The 27,828-nt window shown below is 41.1% G+C and overlaps 1 protein-coding gene across 2 annotated transcripts in view; it reads left to right on the forward strand.

Annotated features, from left to right (window-relative positions):
* hcn4 (hyperpolarization activated cyclic nucleotide-gated potassium channel 4) overlaps positions 1–27,291 on the forward strand; it is a 76,834-nt gene extending 49,543 nt beyond the window's left edge. For both annotated transcript variants that reach the window (XM_027281676.1, XM_027281675.1), the window contains 4 exons: positions 5,039–5,185; positions 5,375–5,615; positions 16,732–16,896; positions 18,827–27,291. In XM_027281676.1, the coding sequence (XP_027137477.1) occupies positions 5,039–5,185; positions 5,375–5,615; positions 16,732–16,896; positions 18,827–21,126 (2,853 nt within the window). In that variant the 3' untranslated portion in view covers positions 21,127–27,291. The remainder of the gene's footprint in view (positions 1–5,038; positions 5,186–5,374; positions 5,616–16,731; positions 16,897–18,826) is intronic.
* Positions 27,292–27,828: the final 537 nt, after the last annotated feature.

The following is a 27,828-nucleotide window of genomic DNA, read 5'->3' on the forward strand; positions in this document are numbered from 1 at the left end:
GAATAATTAGATATAATATACGTAGTAGCAGTCATTTTATGAGACCACCTTATGAGACCACTGTAGCATAATACTTAACAGCTGTCCGTGAGTGTAACTTTCCAGTCCTTAATACAATGGCATTATGACTATTTCACACAAGACTGAGCTGTCCTCCAAAAAAATACATCTCAAACCAAGCAGGTGGAGCCTTCTCTATGACATGGTTTGCTAATTTTTCTGTTGCCCATTTTTCATGCTTGCATATTTTGTTGCAATTATATTAGACTTCAGTTATCCTTATTATATGACCCATATGTTTTTGACCAGGCAACGCAAGGTTATAGAGAAGACAGAGAAGAGTGGAGAAAAAAAAATGTTTAGAAAGTATAATTAAGTGGCTGACATTTCTTTTGGGAAATGAATTATTCATATTTTATTTGGTAAAAAAAAAATGCATCTGCTTAGAGAGCTGCATGAGAGGGAAGGGAATTGGACATCAAATTAAAAGCATGATAAAAGAGTAGAGGGACAGAAGAAAAAAAGAAATGAATGAATTGGAAACAGACCAAAGAAGGGCCGTGTGGAAAGAGATCAAAACTGAGTAGGAGTGGGAAAGGATTTGTGAAATTAAATATCATTAAGATGCAGTTGTGTATAGGTCGGTGATTAAGCTACTATTAAAAATACTGCAAAGGCTGAACTGTAATGTACTTGAAGACAGTAAGTTACAGCTTATACTGTACAGATGGACAGTTCAGTCTTGACAGGCCACCAGTCAGTGCATCCTAGGTTAGCAGAGACACTTGATATACTAACCCACCTAGATAAGCAGTCCAATGGGTGGACATGGTGAAAACAACTGTTTAACTGAATAGTTGTGTCTTTTAAAGAACAAAAATGTTGAATGACACAGCATGCATTGTGTTATTAAAGATTCTAAAAAAAAGAAATTCCAGAAGATATCTACAGCAAAACAGCAGTGATAAAACCAAAGATGGATAAAAGTTTTGTCAAAATTTGACACAGAGTTAGAGAATTATGATACTACTCTCATATCTATCTGTTAAATATTAACATACAACAGTGAGTTTGGCTCTGTCCCAAGGTAACAAGATCTGCCGACCAACACCTCTAAAACTAACTTAACTAAATTAACACATTATATCTTGTTTGTTTATCCTGTACAAAAAGTGTAAAAACAACATGGTTATGTAACTATGTTTTGCCTGGGCCCAGCAACATCCTAGAGTCTTAATATCATCATGAGGATTCCAGACTTTGCTGATTACCTGACAAGTGGAGTCTTTGTTGCCTGGTCTTTAGTGATGCTGGTTTATTTTTTTTTTTACCTTTGCATAAAGCCAGACTAGCTGTTTCCATTTGTGCTATGCTAAACAAACCAGCTGCATGTAGCATCTTGTCATTCAATGAATTTACATATTTCTAAAAATGTCAAACTTAAGAAAGACAGACAGAAAATTTGATGGTTCTCATCAGCTACTCTTAAATTTTGGAGAGCCTGTAGCCTGAATCCCCTGGTTTTCAGAGTGCTGTGAAGGAAACTGATAGTGGAATGATTACCTCCTTAATACTGACTATGATTTGATTTAGCCAAGTAGAGCAGGAGAGCAGAGATCTTCCTGGTGGCAGTGTGATGGCGGGTGTGCAGCAGTAAGATAATTTCCTGTCACAGGAGGTGTTATCAGCCCATCACAGAGCCAGGAGAGTGCCTTCCCCCCATGGTTGGTGTCTTTACATCCCTGTCAGCTCCTCCTCTAAGACTCAGCAGTGATTAGTAAATACGAAATGCTGTTGAGTGAGACACTGAGCTACTGTACAAAGTACAGCTGTACTCTTCACATTATAAAAGTAATAGGACATTATCTTGTGTTGTTCACTTGACTGATATCCTTTTATGTTGGGAGACTCAAGCTGGTTCTCACGGCAACACGTTTCAAAGCAGAGGATAAAAGGTTGCAGCTGATGTGTTTTTTCAGGAAGCATTCTGTAGATGATAATCCATGCCTTTGAAACAAAGCACCATGTGTGGCATGTCTGATGTGGAAGGCAAAAAGACATTAGACAAGATGCAGAATGTGGGTTACATTTGTCATCTTCACCTTGGCATCACGCGCAGACAAGCCATGCAATACTCAGCAGCCAATGGGACTACCGCTGGAGATGTCTGCGAATGTTTTCTAGAGCCTTTCGGCTTTTAGAGTAGAAGGGCAAAAGTTCCCCTCTGTGCGAGGCTTCTATTTCATCATCAGATCAGTGAATGCTCAAATTTTATGCCAACAGAATTGTGGAGATAAAGACTTGAAACCTTACCCCATGACGGAGCTCATCCGACTCCCCACAGATGCACATAGACTGGATCCCTAAAGGCTTATTTCCACATCTTATTCTTGCTTGTGCAAGCATTTAATTTTCCAGGTCACTTTACACATAAAATACTCAGATATTTCACTTGACATTCGTAAGAGGTGAAATTGTATTTCAAGTATGTCAGATGAGCAGTTTTGTAATGTCGTACTTACAGTATACAGTACTCTAATTCAACTAATCTGTCCTGTCTGCTGCATCTCTGCTGCTGGAGACTGTGTGAACATGTTTCTATATGCACAGTATACACTTGCACTTACAGATATGTGTAAACATTGCAGTACTTATGATAGTTAGGACACCAACAATGTATTAAAAATCCTGATTACAAGCTGTGGGCATGTTTGTAGCTAGCTGGTCACAGCTGAGGGTGTTGTGTCATCGATATGCACAGGCTGACTCCAGACTGTTTTCTTTGTCTGTGTGGGACTCGAAAGGCTCTGGTCAAACACAGACTAAAATCCATCTAAATTTGGCAAAGAGGGGAACACAGGAGACAAAAGAAAACATTGCAGAACGGAGCGTTGTAGAGCGTGTTAGAGGGGGCTGCAGAAAGGAGGATTGCAAACACAACAGGGTGCCAGACGGTCAGTGCAAGAGTACAAGATGTTACCTGCTGAACCTTTTTGGTATCTGATCAGACTCATCCCAGGGTAGTTATACAAGTAGTGTAGTCTGCCTAGATGTTTTATAGTACTGGATTCTAACCCTAGTATATGTTTCTTTCCAACTCTACTCACATCTGATTTTCAGCCAGCTTTTCTGCTTTCACAAAAAAATAACAATCTGACTTGCATGAGACAGCTGTCCTTATTTACGGTGCTACATTTCCGAAAGATTGGCCTTTTGATGATCTCCTCCAAGATTAATGGTGACTAGGGTATTCGAGCCAGATAACAAAGAGGGAGACATCTGAGGTCAGCCATGTCATTGAGTGGTAAGGCTGTTGGCAGCATAGGAAATGGTGATCAAAGAACACCTCCAACATTGTCCTATGAATGGTTAATTCTTTCTTTTTTATTTCCTTTTTTTTTTTTTCTTTCACAGAGGGTCAAGGATTTTACCTGTTATTATTCCTGAGGTGCTCTCAGTGTGCTTTGATCTGCATCTCTGCTTCCAAACAACATAAAGACTAGAGGGTACAGAGCCTCCACTATAAAACATACATTGAATACACTGTTAAGTGCTTTCATGTACATGGTGTTTGAGGTGGGACGTGACTTTGTTTGCTACTTACAGTATGGTAACACTGCAGTCACCTATATAGTATAAATAGGTATTATCAGTAAGACACATCAATGAGATCACAGCATTATCATACATATGCATTATGTAGATGTAGATGTATTTTTAGTGTCTTTGCTGTTTTAGTATGTTTTGATTTCATCTTTAGTTGTTTTGTTTTTTTAATTTAATGCTTACTCATTGTAATGTACTATATGTATGAAACTCCTGAAGTAGATATTGTGTAGGTGATTTTCTACATTCACATTTTTGTATGTAAACTAAAATATGACGTTTTATCAGTTTTAAGTATTATTTTGTTACTTTTTATGATATTGAGCCTATAATTTGCATATATACAGAAACATATAAATACATAAATATATACATTCACACAGACACACACACACACACACACACACACACACACACACACACACAGAGGTGTAAAAATACTTGTCATTGTTATGGAATTTTCTATCCTTAGGTTACTTGAGGTCACGTGTGGGCCTTGAGGTCCTCGGCAGTATTCATTGTTTTTCTTTGACTAGGTGCCACCATATCTCAACACTGTGGTGGTCGGGGTCGAAGAGACCTATTGCTGCCTTCTTAGTCATAATAGATAGCTTGTTGTTGCCGTTCCAATCTGCGTAAACAGACATCTGTGTCTCTAGACTAGAATATGCTGACAGTAACACCTCCATGGGTAAAGACATTCTCTTTGACTAATTCTGGAAAGTGTAGTATTTGTGGTGTTATCTTTGGGTTTAAAGTTTATCCACCATCACAAGTTACTCAGAATGTGAGACTGACTCAGGGACTTCAGATGTACTTTGAAAGTGTCTCTAATTCTCCTTGGCCAAGCGTTAATAAATAATACAGCATAAGACATCAGAGGCTGCTGAACACTTTCTTCCCTCCTGACCTCACCATTGACCTTTGACTTCAGCAGTTCATAATGTGACAAAGAAACACACACTTTAAGTGGATATTGAAGTGACCCATTTACTTTACTCTGACAATGTTTCAGTGGCAAACCAGATCCAGATTAGCCACAATGGTGAATCCTTTAAACGCTCCAGTGAATTGTCAGCATGACTAAACACTTCTCAACAATGACCACATCGCTCTCAATACTCCGATATTGCTAAATAAGCAGTACTGTAGTTGAAACAATATTTAATATGCTTGCAGCAAATATGGAGTTAGTATATCATGTCAGATTGCTTTCTGTATTTTGAGACAGGCAGACTGTAAAAGGACATGATAAAAGACGGGGAAAAGTGCTATCTTGTTAGGCGTAACCTGCAAGAGCCCTGTATGTATCCATCTCCATTTCCTTGTGTGTCTGACCTCAGTGCCAGCTGTTCCCTGTGGCTGTGTATCTGTGCTACAGCACTATGGCCTTTGAGTAACCTGATTGTTGTGTGTCTCTGTGTCCCTGCAGTACAAACAGGTGGAGCAGTACATGTCCTTCCACAAGCTGCCGGCAGATATGAGGCAGAGAATCCACGACTACTATGAGCACCGTTACCAGGGCAAGATGTTCGACGAGGAGAGCATCCTGGGAGAGCTGAATGAGCCGCTCCGAGAGGTGGGATAAGTAGTCCTGTCTGTGTTTAAATCTCCTGCACATGGATGCATTCAAAAGCCAGGATACTGCTTGACATTTCCTTCAGTTAATTTTTTTTTCATGACTACAAACCTAAACTAGAGTAATTTTGTAAAGCACCAGCTCTTTGCTGCTGCTCTTGCTAACTGCTTTCTCTGTGTGCTCACGCAGGAAATCATCAACTTTAACTGTCGAAAGCTGGTGGCGTCCATGCCTCTGTTTGCCAATGCCGACCCCAATTTTGTCACCTCCATGCTCACCAAGCTGAGGTTTGAGGTGTTCCAACCTGGGGATTATATCATCAGAGAGGGCACCATTGGCAAAAAAATGTACTTCATACAGCACGGAGTTGTCAGCGTACTAACCAAAGGCAATAAAGAGACCAAGCTTTCAGATGGCTCCTACTTTGGAGGTAAGATGAGCTGGTACTGTGCCAGAATCACAAACTTAAAGGTTGCATTCACACATCTTTCAGTGAAGCTTAAATCTGCTCTGTTTTAATATTAATAATTCTGTCCTTTGGTGCCTTAAGACGTTGGCCTGGGCTTGAATTGTAATTTCGTGAAGCAACGGCATTTGGATAATGCCTCTCTGGGTCTAATATTAGCTCGTCATGAGCATGAAGTAGTATGTAGTGCAGAGCTTGTCACCTCACTTAAAATTCTGCTTCATGGTTTATGCAGGACTTTTCCCTTAATTCAAACTATGAGTTGTCTCTTAAATGTAGGGCAAACCCAAATGAAGTAAACAGTACTTGCTGTAGCACAGATTAAGAACTATGCATTCAAAGGTCAGAGGGGTCCGGAAGCTGTGAAATTACATACCATATGAATGCTTAAGACTTATGCGATAACCCAGAGTTGTTATGTACTTAACTCGTGTTATGTTCTTAATCAGGGTCAGATAATGCGTAACCCTCTCATGGTCCCACAGAGGCTATGACACATGTAGGAGACAATGCTGTCATACTGCCCTCACCAAATACCAATTAATTTGCCCAGTGACAGGGTATCATTTAGACTACACTGTTAAGTAATGAGAAATTGTGGCAAAGCGTTTAACAGCACATGACCTGCCTGTGGAAGTTTAATTACGCCTTGCCTGCTCAAGTCCATCTCCATGCCCTCTCTCCAGGGGGTCCTAGAGAAATAATGAAAAGATGGCAGGCAATCTATCGCTACACATGCCAAAACTAATCAACATTTTAGACAACACGGCCCTAGAGAGAGCTGAGGCCATGTTGTCTCAAATGTTGTCCAAAATGTTCGGTCCCTCTTCAGCAAGGCAGAATTCAGGTTCAAAGAGATGTTCAGTGAGCTTATAGGCTTGTTTCTAGCACATTGATCTGCTACTCCTGACGACAATGTTATCTAAATGCATTAGCAAGAATGTATCTACATGGGAGGGAAACGGAAACCCACAAAAGTGTAAAACCACTTGGTCTTGGAACAGAAACTGGCTTGCTCGTTTTAATCTTAAGCCTTGGATCTGTAATTATTTTCTCCTTTTGCGCATTATAGGCATAAGGCTTTTGACTCCATTATCCTATGACTATTTCTGGCAGTGCCACTCTCTGGAGGGAAGCGGTGGCGGGGGAGCCACTGGGAGTTTGTTACCAAACACGAGTTAGTCATTCATGAAATTAATTGGTGCAGGATCAGCACAAGCATGTGGCACATGTGGATCTCAGGGTGGCTGTCACTATCGGCAAGCAGGAAATCAAAAGCAAAAAACATTATAAGTTATTTTTATATGCTGTGAATACTGAAAGACACTGACATGTATAGAAAGGAAATCTAAGTTGTTAGATAACCATCTAAATCTGCGACTAATAGCACCTCAGCAAATAGCCAGGTACTGCAACTCTGCCAGTGATATGTAAAACAAATGAAACCCTAAACACTGCACAAACACACAAACCTTGCACAGAGTAAGCCTAAGTTTTAATTCACCATTTATGTATACATACATACATACATATATGTACACTGTATAAATATGTTATGTGCAGAATACAGAGTCCTGCTCCACGTGGATTGCTGATTTGAATCCATGTTGTGGGTGTGTGACTATGTAAATGAAGAGAGCAGCCATTGAAGAAGGCTTTCTTTTTTTGTCAAACACACTCAGTGTCAGCAGGCTCCAGTTTACAGTACAACAAATGGCATGTGTATATGCTCATCACCAATTTAGCTCATGTACTGTAACTCGCTTTCATAGACAATTTGAAATATTTACACAATTATATACTCTGCAGTCTGCTTCGGTTTGTTGGCTGTTGGATTAGCTCGAGCCACAGAGCCTGAAGTCTAAAGTGGACATGACATGTCCTGGATGGGAGCGTCGGCTGGGCACACAGCGATCCAGTGGAGAGGGAAAATGTAATGTGACTGTAGTACTAACGCCAAGGGACACATGAATCGCTGCCAAGACCGCTCTCTGGACGCTGCTCTGGGCTCAGAAAGAAAACATGCTCCCTCCACCCCTGCCTCCACTTCCCTCTTTCTCTCCTTATAGCTCAGTATTGAAACACTTATCTGAACAGCATCGCCGCTGCTCTCTCCGTGCCCAGACAGAGCAGGTTATTGTTGTGTTGTTATAGTTCATCCTTTGTTGCCTGCCGTAATTGATGTGTTGCCAGTGCCTCTCTTGGTTGGAGTAGAGCTCAGTGACCTTGTGGTGGCCCTGCATGCCAGTCAGAGGTGCTTATCAAAAGCTGCCTTTGATTGCACCCCTAAGATGGCTCACTTTGCCTCTGAGTGAGTGGCCTGTAGCAGCTCTGTTAGCAGGTGTAAAAAAAAAGACAGTGAGATGGAGTCAGCGAGTGGGAAGAGGTTGAGGAGGAGTAAGTTGACTGCACAGTTTGCAATCTCCTGTGTCACCGTTGTGGCTTTACTCGGTTTCTGACGGGTTTTTTTGTGAATGGTACTCTATTAGTCTGTAGTCTTGTGAAGTCCTGGGTTAGGGAACTAATACCTCCTCTCTTTCGCTTTTTTTTTTTTTCCCCCTTCTGAGATCAGACTTGCTGTGTTATAGAGCTGCCAAATGGCCACCCTGACTGAGTGAGTCAGTGAGAGAGCCTGGCAGAAGCAAAGGCCCAGGTAATCCTTTCGGTCCTTAACCCAGTTAACACCCTGCAACTCTTATTTTGGATCGGCTTCAGCTGAAGATTGAGGCACTGCAGCAGTTGACTGTGTGACAGAATGTGGCATATGACAATATACAGTTTAGAGTAGTCATATAATATGACAGATTGCACAGGATAGGATAATATACAATACAATCCTGTGTTTTAATACAATGTATGATGTGATACAAATGTGTTCTGAGACATTTCTGGGCTGCGAAAGGATGCAATGCAGTTGACTGGAAAGGTAATATGATGTGATGCCACATAATACACAATAATAAATTGTACATACATATGCATGTATATGATTTTATCGGCTAGGACAAAGATGTGATAAAATGGAATGAAATGTGTAGTACAAGTAGCTGAATATTTATCAACATTTCTCAGAGTTCTGACATTTCTCTCAAAACCACAAATGGGACATTATAATGGTGGTACAGGTGAAGTCATGGGATCATCAAAGTAATTAGGGTTTAACCTTTGGGGACCATGTCTGTATAAATGTTGTGCTAACTCATTTAATAGTTGTTGAGATATTTTAGTCTGGGGTAGACCAACGTAAAAAGCTCCATTGTCATCCACAAGCATAAGCATGGAAACGCCAGTAATTACTAGATTTTTGTTCAATTTATTATATTTAGATTGTTTTGAAAAGGACAGTATGCCATTGTAACTTTAGGCTTATTTGAACAAAAGTAATTTCACTTGTGGATGTTATTGTACATATACAGAATGAACCTTGAATGTTGTTTTATTCTGTCTTTTGTCCCTAACTAACATAACCAACTGAAAAACACCATCCCCTACCTGTCCATGCACACTAACCATATGGAAGGTGTTTGCGCAGCTATGCTAATGCTGTGAGGGACTGAGCATGGCATGTCACGGGGAGTCAGCTAGCCCACTGTGGATGTTTCAAAAGGTTAGAGAATGTCTGCTCAATGGGCTGGGGGCAGTTTTGGAGAGGGAGATGGGAGCTGACAGCAGGATTCAGAGTCCAGGTGAGCTTTGCCATACTAGGCTGTAGGACACAGATACTTTATCACAGACCAAGCAGTGCTGCTCAAACTCATTAATTCGCATCCATGCACACTTGTAAGCAGAGAGGAAGGCAGGTACACACAAAAGAATTACATGTATCTACTATATATGTACGCTGAAATTTATTTCAAAGCACATTCAAAGGCCAAAATTGAAAACTTAAATTCATGCACAATAGTTTACAGGTACACCCATTTGTTCATTTGCGCATGTGTGCTTACAGTACAACCCTGATTGCAAAAATGTTAGTAGACTTTCTAAAATGTAAAATTAGCTGGAGGGCACATCGACCATGATTTCCAAATTTGAAATTTGTGGACTCAACAAACCATAGCACACTTTTCCTCTTACCATCAGTCCATCTCAGATGAGCTCAGGTCCAGAGAAATTGGCAGCGTTTTGGGATGCTGTTGATATCATGAGTGTTAACCAAAAACTGGTTTTGAGAAGTATTTCTTAGCCTATGCAGTAATGTCCTTTATGTGATCATGCTGGTTGTTAATGTAGTGCCACCTGAGCGATTGAAGGTCATAGATCTGTGGTGAGGGATGGTGGCAGAAATCTATAAACTGGAGCAAAGTTCAAGACATGGCTGGATGTGGTGGATATGGCAGGCAGAAGTCCACTTGGGAGACGATCTCACGGACTCTGGGTGTTTGAGCCGGTTCTTTATACCTGTCAGGCTAATGAGATGTTCAGTACCAGGTGTTGCATGGTGAGAGCGAACTGGAAGACCCGGCCAAGTTTTTACATCTCAAGTTTTTTGGAATTGGATTTGTAGATATGGAAACATAGATATAACAAACATGCTTGCTGCACTAATTTGTGACACTCAGTTGTTTCATACCTTTGCTGAAGATCTATGTTATTATGGTTAATGGTGCATTTTGTGTTTGTGATGTCCATCCAAATATATAGACCAATCCTAGGTCTTATCATAGTTCTACTCTTGAGTATAGTTCAGTGTGACTAGCTGTGGTTGGAAACCAAGTTATGAAATGTAGTTTTCAGTAATACAAAGCAATAGAAGCATTAGTCTTTGAGCAGATTTTATTGTTTATACCTAAATTTGTTTATTGTGTGTTTATTGACTAAATGAACTAATTAATATGTTTAACCCTTAGGTGCTTTCTTTGAGAATTATCACTTTGTTATTAATGATTTTTAGAAATTAAAATTGCATAGATGTTCGTTATCCAGATACACTGTAAGCATACGCTATTTAAAAATGTAAAGACAGCTTCCCTTTCTTTATTTCTCTCCCACACATACTTGCACATGCTGACATCTTGCATGGCATGCACTCTGCTCTCCACTTTAAGAGCTGGTGCAGAGACTCTAGGGGGAAGCATCATTCCAGTAAGAGTCTGGGACACATGGGCTGCACCATCCAACAAAAGATCAGTCATGTGTGTTCTCACCAAGGTCACAGCGCATGACGTATTAGTCCTGTTTTCCCTGAGCAACATTCAATTTTAATTGGTGTCATTCAGTTTTGATGAATGCTTTGTCACTTTAGTGCAAAAATAAAACACATCATGGCAAAGTAACATCATCTAGTGCAACAGTCCCCGACCATCGGGCCACAGACCAGTACCGTTTTTTTGAAAGAAAAAAAAATGGGAAAAAGAAGGTCAGAAGCAGTTACTGATACCCACCACATTGCACTGAGAGCATCATACTTAGTGGCCAACTGTATTGATAAGGTGAAGAAACCTTTTGCTATTGGTGAAGAACTGATCCTGCTCACCGCTAAGGACATTTGCCCTAAAATTCTAGGAGAGGCTGCAGTTAAAAAGATTCCTCTTTCAACTAGTCACTAGGCAAAGTAGGAAAATAGCAGAGGACACTGAGACAGAATTGTTGGACAGGATTAATAACCATGGTACGCAATCCAGGTTGACGAGTCTACTGATACTGACAAGTCAATACAACTTGTTTATGTGCAATATATATATTAGGAGGATGTGCATGAAGATATATTATGTGCACCATTGTTGCCAACCAACACCAAATACGCAGAACTATTTAAGTCTCTGAATGATTACATATCAGGAAAACCAAATTGGTCCTTGGTCCTCCAAAGGAGGTTGCACCTGACTGTGAGTCTACACATTGTGTCATTCACAGGGAAATGCTGGCTAGCCGAAAAATGTCACCTGAACTTAATAATGTATTGAGTGATGTCATTTAAGTTATTAACCACATCAAAGCACATGCCCTTAACTCACGTCTGTTCCTGCAGCTTTGTGAGGAGACGGACGCAGAATACAAATGCCTTCTCTTACGCACGGAAGTAAGACAACTATCTAAAGGGAGATCGTTGGCCAGAGTGTTTGAGTTACAAGAGCCGCTACAGAGATTTCTTTCAGAAAAAAAGTCACCTTTAGTGACAAAGAATGCAAAAGTCACTTACTTGTACGAGATATAAAATCTGCTTAATGAACTCAGTCTGTCACTTCAGGGGAAAATGACAACTGTCTTTAAGTTGGCAGATAAAGTTGCATTGAAAGCCAAACTGGAATTGTTGGGATGGTGAGTGAACAGAGAGATATTTGACATGTTTCAAACATTAGCATGGATTTTGGAAGAGGCTGAGCCTGAGCCATCATTCTCCCAGCTAGTGCATGATCACCTGTCTTTACTTTTAAAAGAGCGGTTCTTCCTAACCACAAAAGACCCACAAACTGCGAAAGAATGGATCTGCGACCCATTTGAGAACAAACCAGGTGAATCGGAGAAGAAGATCAACTACTGGAGATTTCAAATGACGGTGGCCTTAAAATTATTTTAAACACAACTCTGCTGGTGTTCTGGATTAAAATCAGGGCAGAGTATCCTGAGATCGTCAAAAAAAAGCACCGAAAACCCTTCTTCCATTTCCAACAACCTATCTTCATGATGCAGGGTTTTCTGAAGTGACAGTGACCAGAACAAAATTATGGAGTAGACTGGATATAAGGAACACACTTTGTGTGTCTTTGTCTCCCATTACCCCTCGATGGGACCGGCTCGTTGCAGAAAAACGAAGCTCAGGGCTCCCACTAATTAGGCGTAATGGTGAATTGTATTTTTTACGCACTTTATATTTGTTTTTATGCCAGTCATATCATTTTATTTCATTATATTTATCCCCCTTGAAGGCCGGGGACTGCTGATGTAGTGCACATATATAGTGTTCCTTCTGGAAACATCTTTGGCATCTTTGTTTGCAAACAATCACTGCTGGGCCAGATAAACAGGACAGCAGGAGGATAAGACAAGCAAGATTCATCAAGTAGTCCATTGGAGTGTATTCTTAGGGTAATGAGGATATTATAGCTTTGCTAATTTGAGCTAACAAAGCCCACAATTTTGGGCTTGTTATGAATCATCTCATTGTTCATGAGGACCACACAGAAATGGGTAATTGCAGAAGTCGCAGTCAGTCTGAGGAGAAAACACCCCCTATACTAGCTACTGTACACTAACTAAGCCTGTTCTATAATTTCATGCAGGATTTGGGACTATGGTGATGAGTCACAAGAGATGTGAGTAGGAAGTTGGAGGAAAGCATTCAGAAATAAATTGAATGGAACTCAGGAACCAAATGCAAAAAAATAAAATAGATATTTTATTTAAAAATTCACTTTTTCAACAATTCAGTTGTACTTCAAAATTGCATTTGTAATGTCACATTTGTCACCTACCCTAACTACTCAGCACTGCCACTCGGCTAGATGCTAGCTCCTGTTAGTTAGGGCACCCACATAGAAAAATGTATTTTTTGCTCTTCACAGAGTTGTGTGAAAGTTGTAGGAAACTGCAAATTAAAGGTCAGCCTAGCTTGTTAGCTGGTTAGGAAGGTAACACCCGCAGCTTTGTTAAGCTAAATATAAGGATGTGTGTGTGCTTTGTTTACAGCAGCAGCCTCTAGTTGGTTGATTCATAATTATTACTTTGACATTATTTTAGCTCTAGCTAACATGATCTAACTGGGTAAATGTGCCTTTAATTGTCTATGAGCTTGTTTGCTTAAAATGGAAATAAAATAAAAATGGAAATTCAGTAAAGAAGTTGTGAAACTGCAAAAATAAGAACAGTTAAAACCGTTTCATAATAATGGGCCAAGCTTTAATAATTCCTTGTATTATTGAACAATTGATCCATGATAATATTTTATACAAATTCTTAACGTGACTATTAATTTGTTGTTTTTCTATTTCTCTCCATTTTGTGTAAGACCCATTCTACAGTATATATTTGTTACTTAGCCAAAAGTAAATCCACTTTTATCAAACCACTTTATTTTGATGTCACATTTAATTTAGCTCCTATTCAATTCCCGATATTAAGGACTGCTGGGCTTCAGCGCAGCTGCCTGAATTGAAATGTCCTCTAATCTCTAATAATATAATATAATAATTCAGAGTGTGTTGCTCCAGACACAAACAATGCCATGGATTTCTTTTCTTGCACTTGCAGTTTACATGGTAACGCTAAGTGCCTGGGCTTCACTTGCTTTCCGCAAAGACAGTTAGATAAGGCCAGAGGGTTCACTTCAGCTCACCATCTCATCTTGGTAGTATTGGCTTCATCCAGAAAGCCACGGGACAAGAGGATTTAATACACAGGCTCAATGCTCCTCTCCAGAGGGGATTACTGGAGCAGTGCTGCGGGAAATGGACCCCCAGCACAGCTATAGCCACGGCTGCCCTGCTAGTACACACTTACAGTACACACACACACAAGTAGACAGAAGAGCATGGTATTTTTACTCTCTTGCCAACTTGGCCATTGTCCATTCACCCATGATGAACAGGAACAGTAACACACCACACATGAGCTTCTTCTCGTGCTTCATATAGACTACATATACTTCATGCATTCTCCCTTTACCTGTTCCCCTATCTCATTTTTCAAACCATCACACACAATCATAACCACTTTACACTCAGTGACCAGAAAAATATAAAGTCCTGTGCAGTCAATTGCAATCCAATACAGTCGCTGTGTAGTGAATGCCACATATAATGTTCACACGGCTCAATGGCCATATTTATTGGTGATATTTACTTTTATCATATTGAGGGGTATTTTTTGCAATCCCTTTGTATAAATTGGGTGGATGCATAGTGAAGTTTCTATTTTTCTTTCCAGATTTGTATATTTTCAAGTCAGTGAGTAGTAAGTAAGAATAAATATGTGTTGTGAGTTTGTCAGAACAAAGAAGAAGGTGTTATTAGCCACCCAGACAAATTTGAATGATTAAAAATATCCACAAGTTTATGAAATTGTCAGCAATTTTGAAGCAACTGAAACATGTCAGATGAGTTCAGAAAATTACATGACTTATCTTTGAAACACTCTGAGCGAGTTGAATTAATCTCTATTTCTCTGTTGACAGTTTGTGTTCTGTGTGTGATGTGTTTTTTTTTTTTGCCTTGCGATGGAGCATATTTTGGTACTAGTGGGAGCAGAAGTGTAGTAGTAGACTGTCACTGGCAATCGAGCAGCAAAGAGAACTATGCCCTTTAAGATTTCTCCAAAATAATTTTTCAGTTTCATTATAAACTCCTACCTGCACATATCAAATTGCACAGAGGAAAAGTCATGGCAGGGATGCAAAGTGAAAGTTAAATATGTGATGCTTACCAGCATTCGTCATCGACAACAGCTAGCATGCTGTGGCTAATTAACTGAAAGGCTTTCCCTTTCACTTAATTAACTCCATGCAGCTGCCTGATACAGATATCCTATACAGCATGTTTTCTAAGTTCCTAATGTGAGTTGTGTGCATTGTCAATTGTAAATTGTTACTAACCCCTAAAACACACAGGCTCATTGACAGCATCACTTCAAAGTCAAAGATAGCTCACCATCATCATCATCATACCCAAACATACACAACAAACAGGGTTGCACGTGTTTTTGATGCAAACATTGCCCCGTACTGTACAAATATACTCTTGCTGTCTATGCAGCTGCAGGTTAGGGAAATGATATAAAACCCACAAACACTAACAGTGCAATTGGAGAAAAGGACGATGGAGAGAAAAACAGTTATGGTGGAGAGTCTGTATGCATGAGATTTCACAAGATATGTTGGATTCTTTAAAAAATTTGATTTGATGTAGGCTAAGGGAGAGAAAATAGGAAAGTGCATTATGTGGGAAAATTGAGAGCATGTGTGTGGTGGATGAGCTGGAAATGGGTTTCTGCGAACGAGGGACTGTGATAGCAAACACAGGGAGGGAGGGCAGCAGATGAGATGAAAGCTAAAGAGAAAAGACATTAGGGAATGTGTACAAAGACATGGCACACACAACAAATATGTATGTCAAAGTCGTCTAACCTCTGTCCATATAAATACACATAATATATTTAGTATTCTATCGATATATTCAGTAGTTCATATATTTATAGACATTTGTGTATAAAGTATATATATATAGTCTATATTTTCATGATACCTTACCCTCCCATACTGCTCTCATGAATAAAATACTGGCATGCATGCCCACAAATATAGTACATTTACATACATGTGTGTACAATGTTGGCACATGCACACGAGTACACACACACACACACACACACACACACACACACACACACACACACCGCGTACAGGCACAGGCTATCCCACTTGAATAGTTCATGCAGGCACATACAACGTCTACCTACAATAAAGAGACTTTTGCACCCACACACATCATCTCCACAGCAATGCAACTGTTTAAATGGAGAATTATTTTTCTGAACAGAAGTTGCATTCAGTACAGAGTATCTGCTGTGGGAAATTAAAAAGCCTAAATGCTTCAGGTTATGTCAAAAGAGATAAAGGCAAAATTACAGTGGTTCAGTTGGTGGACAAATGGTTGATCTTAATATGCTTTACTCTCTCTTATCACTGAAAATATCAGGGGTGACCACAGCGAAGATCCAGGGTAGTTTGCTGCTACCTTTGGTTTCTTAGATACAGATGTGAAATGGGGGATACTTATGTTTGTTTAATATACAACATACTTTTCCTTAGTCAGACACATGTTGTTCATAGGATGTTTTATTTTATGCATAGGCTGGGTTATGTATGAAAAAATATTCATTTATTAATATTAAAATATTTATGAAAAACCATCGTTGTTAAGTGTTTTGTGTGGAGATTTATATTTGTACATTTTGAAGATTTGTAGCGCTTATGAATGCTCCTCTCAAATCTGTTCCAGCTAAACCTAGAAGCATATTTTTGTGACTGTCACTAAAGTGATCATTTGGAACAAAGTGGTTATCTGCCACAATAATAGTTTGATTTTCAGTTCAACTTCTAGGTTTAACTACAATAACGTCTCTTCTCTGTTGTATTTTGTTGCAGAGATTTGCTTGCTGACGCGGGGCAGACGGACAGCCAGTGTCCGAGCAGACACATACTGTCGTCTTTACTCACTGTCTGTGGACAACTTCAATGAGGTGCTGGAAGAATATCCTATGATGAGACGGGCCTTTGAAACTGTTGCCCTGGACAGGCTGGATCGTATTGGTAAGAAAGTCAAATTCAAACAATTTCAGGGGGGGAATCTTAAATATTTTGATTACTGTAAACATGACTTTATCGGACACAGCCTCAGCTTAGTACTTATGTCCTCAGGTAGACCAAAAGGCTTACCTCCAAAAAAAAAATGCAGTGCACTGTATGATGCTGCAGATCAACTGTTCTGCAGTCTACTGTAGCTAATACGCTGACTATGGGCAAGTACCTCATACAACCCCACTTCAGAATACTCAAACTATGCCATTACCAACCCTTCACTGTTGATTTTTAATATTTATGAATAAAGCTTATTTTTAATCTTGTTTTTCCCGGTCAGCGCATCAAAAAGTAGACTCCATTACTAGGGTAGGAGAGGATCGCTGTATCTCTGTTTTACTTGCTTTTTTCTTTTTTTTTTAAGTAAGTATTTATGCGCCGACGGTGATAGGAAAAACATCCAAAGACTCTCAGACAAAGCTTAAAAGGGGCTGTTAAAAATGTTCACACTGATACTCAATGACTGAAATTACTTTCAAAGTCATCTGCATATAAACATGCAGATAGAGCACAGGTTTTGAAATCCCTGCGTGACGTCTCTTATGCATACAATTGATATTCTCTCCATATCTATCACAGTTCCCAGGCTCAGCCTGAGTAGATGAAAAATTCACAATGAAAGGCACGCCTGTATTATCGCTCAGCCATCACTGCATGCTCAGTTTTATCCTCAGCTATGTTTAGAATGGAAGACAGAGAAACTGCTTTAGGGGGTCTCTTTGTAGAAAATGGTTGCTTTGGAAAGATGTGGTAGGCCGATATTGATGTTTCTGTGAGATGGTCTCCTCATGTCCTTTCTCCTAGGCTTGATGCTCATATACACCCTTCTTCCTTAGTAAAGTCACTCACCCAGCAATGATCCACAAATTAATTACTGTCTTGATGGACTTTGTACAATCCGATTGGAAGTTAGCAGATGATGAAGGGTCAGATGGTGCCACGGTCAAGCTGGATGTAGATGCGATACTTCAGTGCAACACCTCGGCTAATCTGCCACCAGTCCTAACAGAAAATGGATAGATTGATCTGGGTCTAATTACATTTACAATATCTTTGGATTTCATAGCCTCATGTGAATTAACCCTGTCACTGCTAGTGCAACCATTCAACAATGACTAATGGATTTTGTGGTCAGAGTTTCACACATTTCTCCCGGAGATTGGGTCAGCAGTTAGTATACCTGTCATAGTGACACTCAAACTTGTCTCTTTGACCTTGTGCAAAGCTCATAGGGACTTCTGAGTTCATATGTTGGAAAGTAAATTAGCACAAACAACACGAGCAAAAAAAAATAAAATAAAAAAGTTCTTCAGCCAATAACAGGAAAAATATGCCAAAGAGGTAGCTGTTGTCCCATTTACCCATTATCTCAGTGCAGCTCACACTCTATCTCAGACTGAACCTGCACCTTGCGGTACAATGTTTGCTTTATGTTTTGTCCTTGTTACCAAGGGAATCACAGTAAGAGCTAGTCAAACATACACCACCTCCACCTCAGGCTGTTGTGCATTCTAAGCTTTTGCATCTGGGAAGATCTCCCACCTATCTTTTGTTGTTTCTCTTATTCTGTTCCCTTTTATGCAGTGTCTTTCCCCTTCTGCTCCATCTCCCTGTCTCATTCTGAAATCTATTTTTCTCTCTTTTCCCACGTGTGATATTCAGCCACACATTTTTTCTTTTTTTTTTGTTCTCTTCAAAGCTGTTCTTTTTGTACCTTCTTCTGTTGGACACTGTTGTTGGAAAATAGGGTGGTGATTAAAATACAAGTCAATGTAAATTCTAACTGGCCACAGTATTTATGCTTATTCTCCTCTTACCTCTTTCTTCACTTACCTGTTCCTCTGTTCGTATCTGTTTTTGTGTTTTGTGTGCTTTTTTACAGGCAAGAAAAACTCAATCCTGCAACACAAAGTGCAACACGACCTCAGCTCTGGTGTACTCAACTACCAGGAGAATGAGATCATCCAGCAGATTGTGCAGCACGATAGAGACATGGCCCATTGCGCTCACCTCATGCAGAATGCTCCACCACAGACTCCTCCCTCACCTACCCCTGTCATCTGGGCCCCCCTCATCCAGGCCCCTCTTCAGGCAGCAGCTGCCACCACCTCAGTAGCCATTGCCCTGACACACCATCCCCACCTTCCACCAACTCTCTTCAGGCCTCCAGTTTCTGTTCTGGGGTCCCTAAAGGACCCTTCCAACCGGCTTAAGAAATTCCATACATTTGTTCCTCCATCCACAGCACCGGGCTCTGCTGGGGACTCTCCCTCGAGCACTCCCTCCAAACTGCGCGGTGGGGTGGACATGCCATTGCTGGCAGCTTTTCGAGCCCAGCACATGACATCAGGTACAGGGGCAACCGGCTCTAGCCAACAGGCTTCAGGTAGCGGAGACCAGCGTGGACCTAGTGGGGCTGGGTCTAGTGGAGGAGGGGCCTCTGCTTTCCCCTTTGGACCATTCTCTTCCTCTGGTTCACCCTCATCAAGTATGGCCCAGCTACACCCACAACCACAGCATCAACAGCCCTTTCGCTCCAGCACCCCACCTCTCTCAAACCTCTTCCACCAAGGATCTACAGGTGGAAGCACAGGGTCAGGAATAAGTGGAAGCGCAGTTGGAGCCTGTGGTGGTGCTACAGGGTGGTCTTCAGGTGGAGCAGTTGGAGGATCTGTGGAAGGAGACACTGGAGGAGACACTTCTTGGGCTGGAGAGGACTTTACAACTGGAACGACAGAAGTGACTCCTGGGGGGCACTTTGGGTTGGGGGGAGCTGGTGATGGATCATTAGTCGAGATCTCAGGAGAATCAATGGGAGGGATATCTGAAGGATCAATGGGTGCTGTTTGTAGCAGGTTAGCAGGTGGGGCATCAGGTGTATCAGTAGGGGGCGTTACCTGTGGGCCAATGGGAGATGTAGCCAGGAGATCAATGAGAAGAACATCGAGAGGATCAATGGGAAGAGCTTCTGCGGGATCAGTGGGAGGGTCTTCTGGAGAATCACTAGTAGTAGTGACCACCAGTGAATCATTAAGGAGGGCGTCTGGTGGCTCAGTGTTTTCCGGGGGACTGACCGTAGGAGCCTCTGGGGGAACACTTGGAGGGGTTTCTGGTGATTCAACAGTATTAAATCCTGGAGGGTCATTGGGAAGGGCTTCTGTTGGATCAATAACTAGTCATTTAGGAGGAGGTTCAAGTGGGCCGGGGGGAGGGGTTATTGGAGGACATATTGGCAGAGTAGCAGGAGGGGCAGCAGGGAGCCATATAGGAGGGTCTACAGCTTGTCCTGCAGGTGGGACGTCTGGTGGAATTACAGCTGGACTGATTAGTTCCTCCCGTTGTCAGAGTCCTATATCTACCGGCTCGACCAGCCCTATGCCAGGTCAGTTTTTCCATAGCCAGCCACCTCCAAAACCTCCACAAGTTACTCCTTTGCAACAATTTGCTGGGGGAGGCAGGACTACCAGTGGCTTAAACCAATTCCATTCCCCATCACAAGGCTCCCCATCCTCTTGTAGAGGACAGCACAGTCAGCAGCCTGCTGAGGGCTCCCCATCTTCCCTCGGCCATTTTAGCCTGGCAGGCCTCCAGCCTGGCCTCCTGCCTCACCAGATGTCCCTGGAGAGGTCTGCCCTGGCCTCTCTGGCCCAATATGGTTCAGCAAATGCCTCCCCCTGCCTTACTCCCATTGCACCCAGCCCTACTATTCAAAGCCCAGTGGCAGGCAGGACTTTCCACTACAGCGACCCCTCGAGTGCCACAGGATCCCACAGTTCTCTGCTCATGCCTCAGTCTTCTTTTTCTTCGCAGCTCCCCAGCCAGCCACACCCAACAGGGAGAGATTCTCCACTGGGTCGTTTTTCCGAGGACCTAAAGCTTTTATCCAGCTCACACCCATCTCTACCCCAGGAGGTGGCCCAGGCCTTGGGCCACCATACTCCTCGCTCCTCTGTGGAAACTGGATATTACCCCTCACCCTTTTCCTCACCCACTCTTGTGCCCAAACCTTGTAGCTCAGTGCCAGGGCACATGACTCCTCCAATACAGGTGTCTCCAGGGCATCCTCACCAGACTCAGTCCCCTGGGGCCTCCCCGGCCTTGCCTCTACGGAGGGGCTCTGCTGCCCACTCATCAGATCTAGAACCTCAAACTGTCCGCTCTAAACTCCCGTCCAATTTGTGAGGATTGATCACACCCTCCTGTGCTCCTCTAAACTGAAACACACAAACTATCTTCATGTGTGGCATTATTTTTCTTTCTGTCTTCAGACTTCACTGTGTTCCACCTCTCATTTTACCAAGATCTTAAATTTACTGTGATTTAAAAGACAATTTACCGGGTAACTCGGAGCTCCAAAATACTAAAATATTTGTTTTATGCTTTGTCCTCTTTTTTTATTCATACATACTGTATATAGATAGAGATATATTTAAATGATAAGTTAATCAAGGGACTAGGAGGGTGTGAAAAATGATCTCAATTTAAAGAACAGTCATTTTCTGTGTTTCTATAACTATGCCAAATTCATCTGGTGATGTTTGGGAAGACAATTGAACGGACTACACAATAATACTCTTTTTCAGCAGGAACCTATGCACTAATACCTGCATGTATAAAGGCTTTTTGTGTGTTTAAACAAAGAATATCTACATTTTTAGGTAAAATAACATGCTTTGAGACAGGGTGACTCTTGTACCATCTCATACAGGATCACATATTGTTGATCCTTAAATGTATCTATTAGACTGTACTTATTTATCCTCTGTATAAACTTTTCAAAACCTTATGAGAAACAGAGAAGAGATTTTAGGAAACCAAAAAGACTTTTCCTGTGGGGTAATAATTCACCTCCTCTTGGCCCATCAATCCTTATTTTATACCACTTTATCCTAATAATACTGTTTTTTGAAGCAGGGGGAGAGGGGTTTATCGAGACACCCTCCATCTCAGTGTTGAGACATAACAGTATGTGAGTGACTGGCTTTCTGGAGTCCTCAACCATGTCCTAACAAGCTCACTTTGTCTTCCAAGATCATGCCGCTATTGTGTAGAAAGCAAGTGTTATTTTTCTTCCTGACTGTGTGCAACTGTTTACGTGTGAGTGTTAGTGATTCAGTGGATTAGTCGGATGCAAGGCAAGACTTTTCCCTGGACTGATAAAAAGAGGTTTGCCTTTTTCACACAAAATCTAGAAAAATGTCCATCAACCAGAGCTTGTGTGTGGTATTGTGTAGCATTCAAACCATAGACATTCAAATGCAGTAGAATATATAATAACTCCAAAACTAGACTCAGTCATTGAGCAAATGCAGTGCATACAGTACACATGCTGAAATATCCGAAAAGTGCTGGAAATGGAAATATGCCACCTGATTTGTGCATTACTTCTTCTGCTGTAGCTGCTATAAGGTCAACATAGGCATGTTTACTTACTGAAGGCCAGTGCTGAGTTTGAGATGTTGAATGTATGTACATTTGTTGTTGCTAAAAGTAAGTACTGTAGCTATGGTCAATGCACTGAAGGTATGGTGCCCCATGGGGGGTTAAGAGACTGTTCCGTTACTAAATAGGTCATTGGTTCAATGTCTTTGACCGATATTTTCATCAGCAGCCATTTTTCCTGCCAAAGTGTCCTTTAGCAAGACACAGAACCAATACAGACTAAATTGTTGACAGGCAATCTGGATATATAACTCAGTAAATTGCCGGAAACAGCCCACTTTTTACCTCAAATACTCCATATTACAAGTATTTCGGCACTTCGGCGCTGCTTCTGTAACTCTGAAAAAAATTGCTTTAATTTTACAGATATAGGTGTGAGGACAACTTCGAAATGACAAAATTAACAATTATAAAATACATGGCTCATTATTTAAAGATGCTGGGGGGACGATATTTATATATTACGTTATTATATATTATTATATACTATACAGTACATGGAGCAAATCTAGATTTAGCTGTTTGCAGTCAAAATCAAAGCTGGGAATAGGTCCATCATATATGTGTATTAATTCAGAATCTGGTGACACTGTTTGAGAGCCTTACGGTGGTCAAGAAAACTAAATACACAGTAGAGGACAGTATCACTAAATTCCCAAAGGAGAGGAGCAGCGATATGCTTCTACATGTTTGTCTGTAGCTCATCACCAAGACAGACCCAGGTACCACTCAGACAGCTGAGTCCCTAACTCAGTCACAGCACTCAGCCGAAGCAGCCTAATTTAACAAGACAAGTCTGTAATCCCTTGACCCTCACAGGCTATCATGGACTCACACACAGAGGTGCACAGTGACCATGCTCTCCCCTCATTACACTTCCCAGAAGTCCCTATAATAAGGTATAGCAATACACATGCCATGACACACAGCTGAACGAATGCACATTTACGGACATGCACACAACCACAAGAGCACACAGTGACTGCTCATAGCAACAATATGACATATTCAACAGTCATATTTTTTATCTACAACATTTGACAGATATCCTCAAGTGAATTTGCTGTAAGAAATCCATGACAGATTGATTTTCCATTATTTTTTTCAGATCAACTAGGCCAGTTTAAATAGCCAGTAGGTCTTTTATGGTCAGGAAGTGATGTGATTTGTTGAAGACATGAATACATGCACTGTAACCCCCGGAAGACTGAGGAGATTGATATAACATTTACACTGTTTTATTATTTTTTCATCCACTTTAAATAAACATTCGGTCTGTGATCACAAGGAACTTTCTCTAAGTGAAATGGATACACTTTTACATGAATTTATCTAAGAAGACTCTACTATGATTATTTGGCTTATGGTTACAGAATCACTCATGAATTAGATTACATACTTACCTAGGTGAAATTAATAATGGATAACTTAACTTTCTTTCATAGGCATGTGTATATACATGACCTTTCGTGGTCTTCTTAGCAGGCCGAACAGGCGTTACTAATGGATAGAGCAGTATTTTGTTCTCTTCACCCACAGTTCACCACCTGTCCACATCTGCAGTAATGAGCTCTTAAACGTTTGTATTGTCCATGGATCTCATGGTAGGAAGCCCGGGACTCTTTAGATTACCATCCAGAGGGACGAAGGGGTGGGAGGGACAGAGCTCTGCTACAGAAAGTACACACATAGAACTTAATCACCTCTCGATTACTGCTTGTGTACATAGTGTCAAAACTTTGGTGTTCCTATACCTGCTCGCCTTTTACTGCACAAAAGCAGACAGACTGCTGTGCCTCGCACATCAGGAAAAAGTCCCCCTTTTTTCCTAACAATATGACCTTATTAAGTCAGAGAACAGTTTGAAGCCAGTCGGTGAGACAAAGGTGTGAGGAAACATTGTTGCCCTGAGGGAATTATGTAGTCGGACTTTCAGCCACAGTGGATGACAGGTAGACAGGCACCCCATGGAGTACTCATGCTGACAGGGTGCTTGTTTCTTGGGGACTTGCAGCATGTCGCCCCCTTCCTCATGATTGTTCCTGAGTGCTAGTGGATGTTTGTGAATGTGTTATTGATTGGAAGAATATAAGGGAAAGCTTTGAGTGAAGCTATGTAGCTAGCAGCTAGTGCGTGTGTGACTATATTTCCCACACTGCCAGGCAAGGTCGATGGCTGGGACTGGACAATCTCATACAGGAGTGGGACAGGGAGGCACAGGTCATAGCTTACGGAGAGATAGACACTGGACAGGGATTGATTAGTTAGCCTGAACTTAGTCTGGTCCATCATTACAGATAAGTGATTTAGGGGAGGAATGGGTGTATCAGCTGAATCTATCACTGTCAGTTAGAGAACAGACATAATCTGCATGATGTCCTGTCTGTCTCATTTTGGCCAGTGGCTTTGGAAAGTCTCCTGTCTTGGACTTTTTATGCAAGAAAACTGTCCATTTTATGAAGATAAGAAAGGCATTTTTTGATCAATGGCCATGCAGCTTTGAAATGATGTAATGGAAATTAAAAGGTTTTTCATAATCATTTTCTCAGCTCACAGCAGACCGTGTAATCCTTTATTCCAAGTAGAGATGAAAATAACCGAAATTGGAGTAAAAAGATTTTTACCTGACAGCAATGTTTATTCTTCAAGGGGATTTGCTATTTCTATCCTCCCAGACTATTTGCTGCAGCCTCATCTGTAGCGTAATGTAGTATCGAGACTGTGTTTTTTAGAGGAATCAGCTGGGAATTAGATAAGGAGGCTTTGAAACTTTTGAGAAAACCGAATAAAGAAAAACAACTGTGACTCACTCACTCATACAGTGGACTATTTTCATTATGTCTCCCTGTGTCAACCATCTAAACATGGGAAGAAAACGGCTGTATGCAACAGAGGAAATAGCAATGAAGGGCAGTTGAAAGATTACAGCAGAATTAAGCGGTGTGTCACTCCAAGCTGCTGTAGTCTGTTTAGAAATCACTTCAGAGGAAATAGTGGAAAGGCACCTGACATGTCTGTGTTTTTATCCCATAAGATATTACTGGTTCATTTTAACAATTTGCATTGGTATGAATCTGTTGCCCTATTTTAACTGAGCCTAATCTAGGTCATAGGCTACCTAGTCTTGAGAATGAAAACCTGTATGGCTTGAAGCCATACCTGGCTCTGGCCCTGTCTATTGGCCCTTGGTAGACATGCTGTGAAGCAGCCAGCAAGCCAGCCAGCCAGGTTTGTAAGTTGCTACAGTGCAAACCCCATCACAGAGATTTGGTGGAGCTTCACATGGTACCTCTGTACCATTTCCAATTCATGGTTGTTTCTATAACACTCTGTTTAGTGCGTCTCCAATTTCACTGCCTAATCTTAGCCTCCCTCTCCCTTTGTGCTGCCCTGCTCGCCCATGAATATGGGTTGGCAAATCAGCGATGCACACTAATGAAATCATTTGCTGTGATTGAGGATTAGATGTAGCAGCAGTGGAATCGAACCTGCAATTTTCTCGGGGGAGTAAAAGGCGTGTGTTTTTCCAGGCCTTCATTATTCATTCATGACCACAAATTCCTCTTACCCTTCCACAAACGCTCAATTTATTTTGTACACAAGCACCAGAATCAGGTGTTCCGTATGACAATGTACCTCAGAATGATTGGATATGATATGAAGATTGCTATATATGGTGAAAAGTTCTGTTTATCGTAGCGTCTAATCCAACTGACCTCTTTTGCTGCTGCTCCTGTGAGATGGAATAACATGACAGTAATGTTATTTTGACCACAAAGTGGGCTGTTGGGCAATGTAACCTGGATATGACCCAGTTTAAACATACCTTGCAACAGTGAGGAGCATATAAATTCACTCCAAGTCTATATCACCTAAGGATCCTTCAGGGTAACTGCACTGTACAGCTAAGTGGCAGGAGTCTCTCTTTGTAGCTGTCAATTTGAAGTCATCCTACTTCACAGCTTGTTCATATTTAAAGACACACATTTGAGACTTGGTGAGTTGGAAACTTTGGTTCTGTAAATTAACAAATATATAAATTAGATGCTTAGATTTTGTTCTGAAAATACATGGTTTCTTTAATTAATGGTTGTAACTGATCAGAAAATCGCGTGTTGAAGCCAAAGGTTAGGCTGTTCTTCGCTGGATTAGTGTGGGGGTGAACAGAAAGGTCATGTTCATTTGGAGGGATAAGGGTTAACATGAAAAATCCTGCTTCTCAAAGCTGTCTTTTCATTTGTTGAAGTATGTACTATAATTCCACTTAATCTGATGTTGGGAACATAATGTCGACAAGGTACTTACTTATACAGATTTATATATTTCCATAGGACCTATTTATATTTCTGTATTTATTTTAGACTCTCCTAATAAGTGATGTCATCACCATAACAGATAATGATAAGCAATTGTGTGTATGTACAGAGTTCATAACATGTCCATGATTTTTAAGGAAACATGTCATTACATTGTATAATCTCTCTATTTTGATGCGGCGCAGGAGTGGGACATTTTCGTTACATGATGCTACAGACCAAGACTTTCTACCTGAAGGCTCAACCTTTTTGTTTCATGAAAGCAGTGACTGGTTCAACACTTCTTATGAGGACACAAGACCTTTTGGGGAGGGCAGTATTTTGACCGCTTTGCTATTGATCAATGGATATCTATTTTTTCTGCATTTAACACGGGAACTATGGGAAAAAAGCAATAAGGGAACTGTACAGGTATGGTGTGACTAGATGTGAACCTGCGGGACATTGCGCTGATCCACGCGACAACCACAACACACACTGTAGCTGTGGCTCTTAGTTTGTGTGGCGGTGATAGGAGTGAGGCAAAAACTGCATTGTCGATAAGCACACATACTGGATGAAATAAAACGGTATAGAATAAAATATAAGGAACACCTTGTCTGGAGTGTTTTCTCTCTGTTGCACTTCACAAAGTAGACTTAGACATAATGCGGTGCGATATGCACACCTCAGGGCATTCTGACACCACTTTTATTATTCTTTTTGCGTGTGCAGCTGGGTGCAGGAAATGGTGAATTTGTGAGGTCACTTGTATTTTTCCCTCCATCTTGTGAGAGGTGTCAATAAGCAAAAGTGGCACACACACACACATACACACTCACTCACAGATGCACACAAAGAGAGGTCAAGATACAGGTGAAGCTCCTCAGAACGCTGGAAATGTTGGCAGACTGTAAAAAGGAGGACAGTCAGCGTCTGCCCCTGTGAGCACTCAGCCATCTGCTTCATTAGAATTCCCCCTTGAGGTAACCTTCCCTTCTCCAAGAGGAACTCATTGAAAGTGAAGGGCTTTGTTTTAGATTGTCTATTGTAATTACACATTATTCTCCTCCTCTGATGCCTGCCTGCTGAGGAGAAGAGTTAACTTACACCCGCCCGCTCGGCAAACTACTCGGCAAAAAAAAAA

This window comes from Larimichthys crocea, chromosome VIII, assembly GCF_000972845.2.
Source record: "Larimichthys crocea isolate SSNF chromosome VIII, L_crocea_2.0, whole genome shotgun sequence".
NCBI classification, from domain to species: Eukaryota; Metazoa; Chordata; class Actinopteri; family Sciaenidae; genus Larimichthys; species Larimichthys crocea.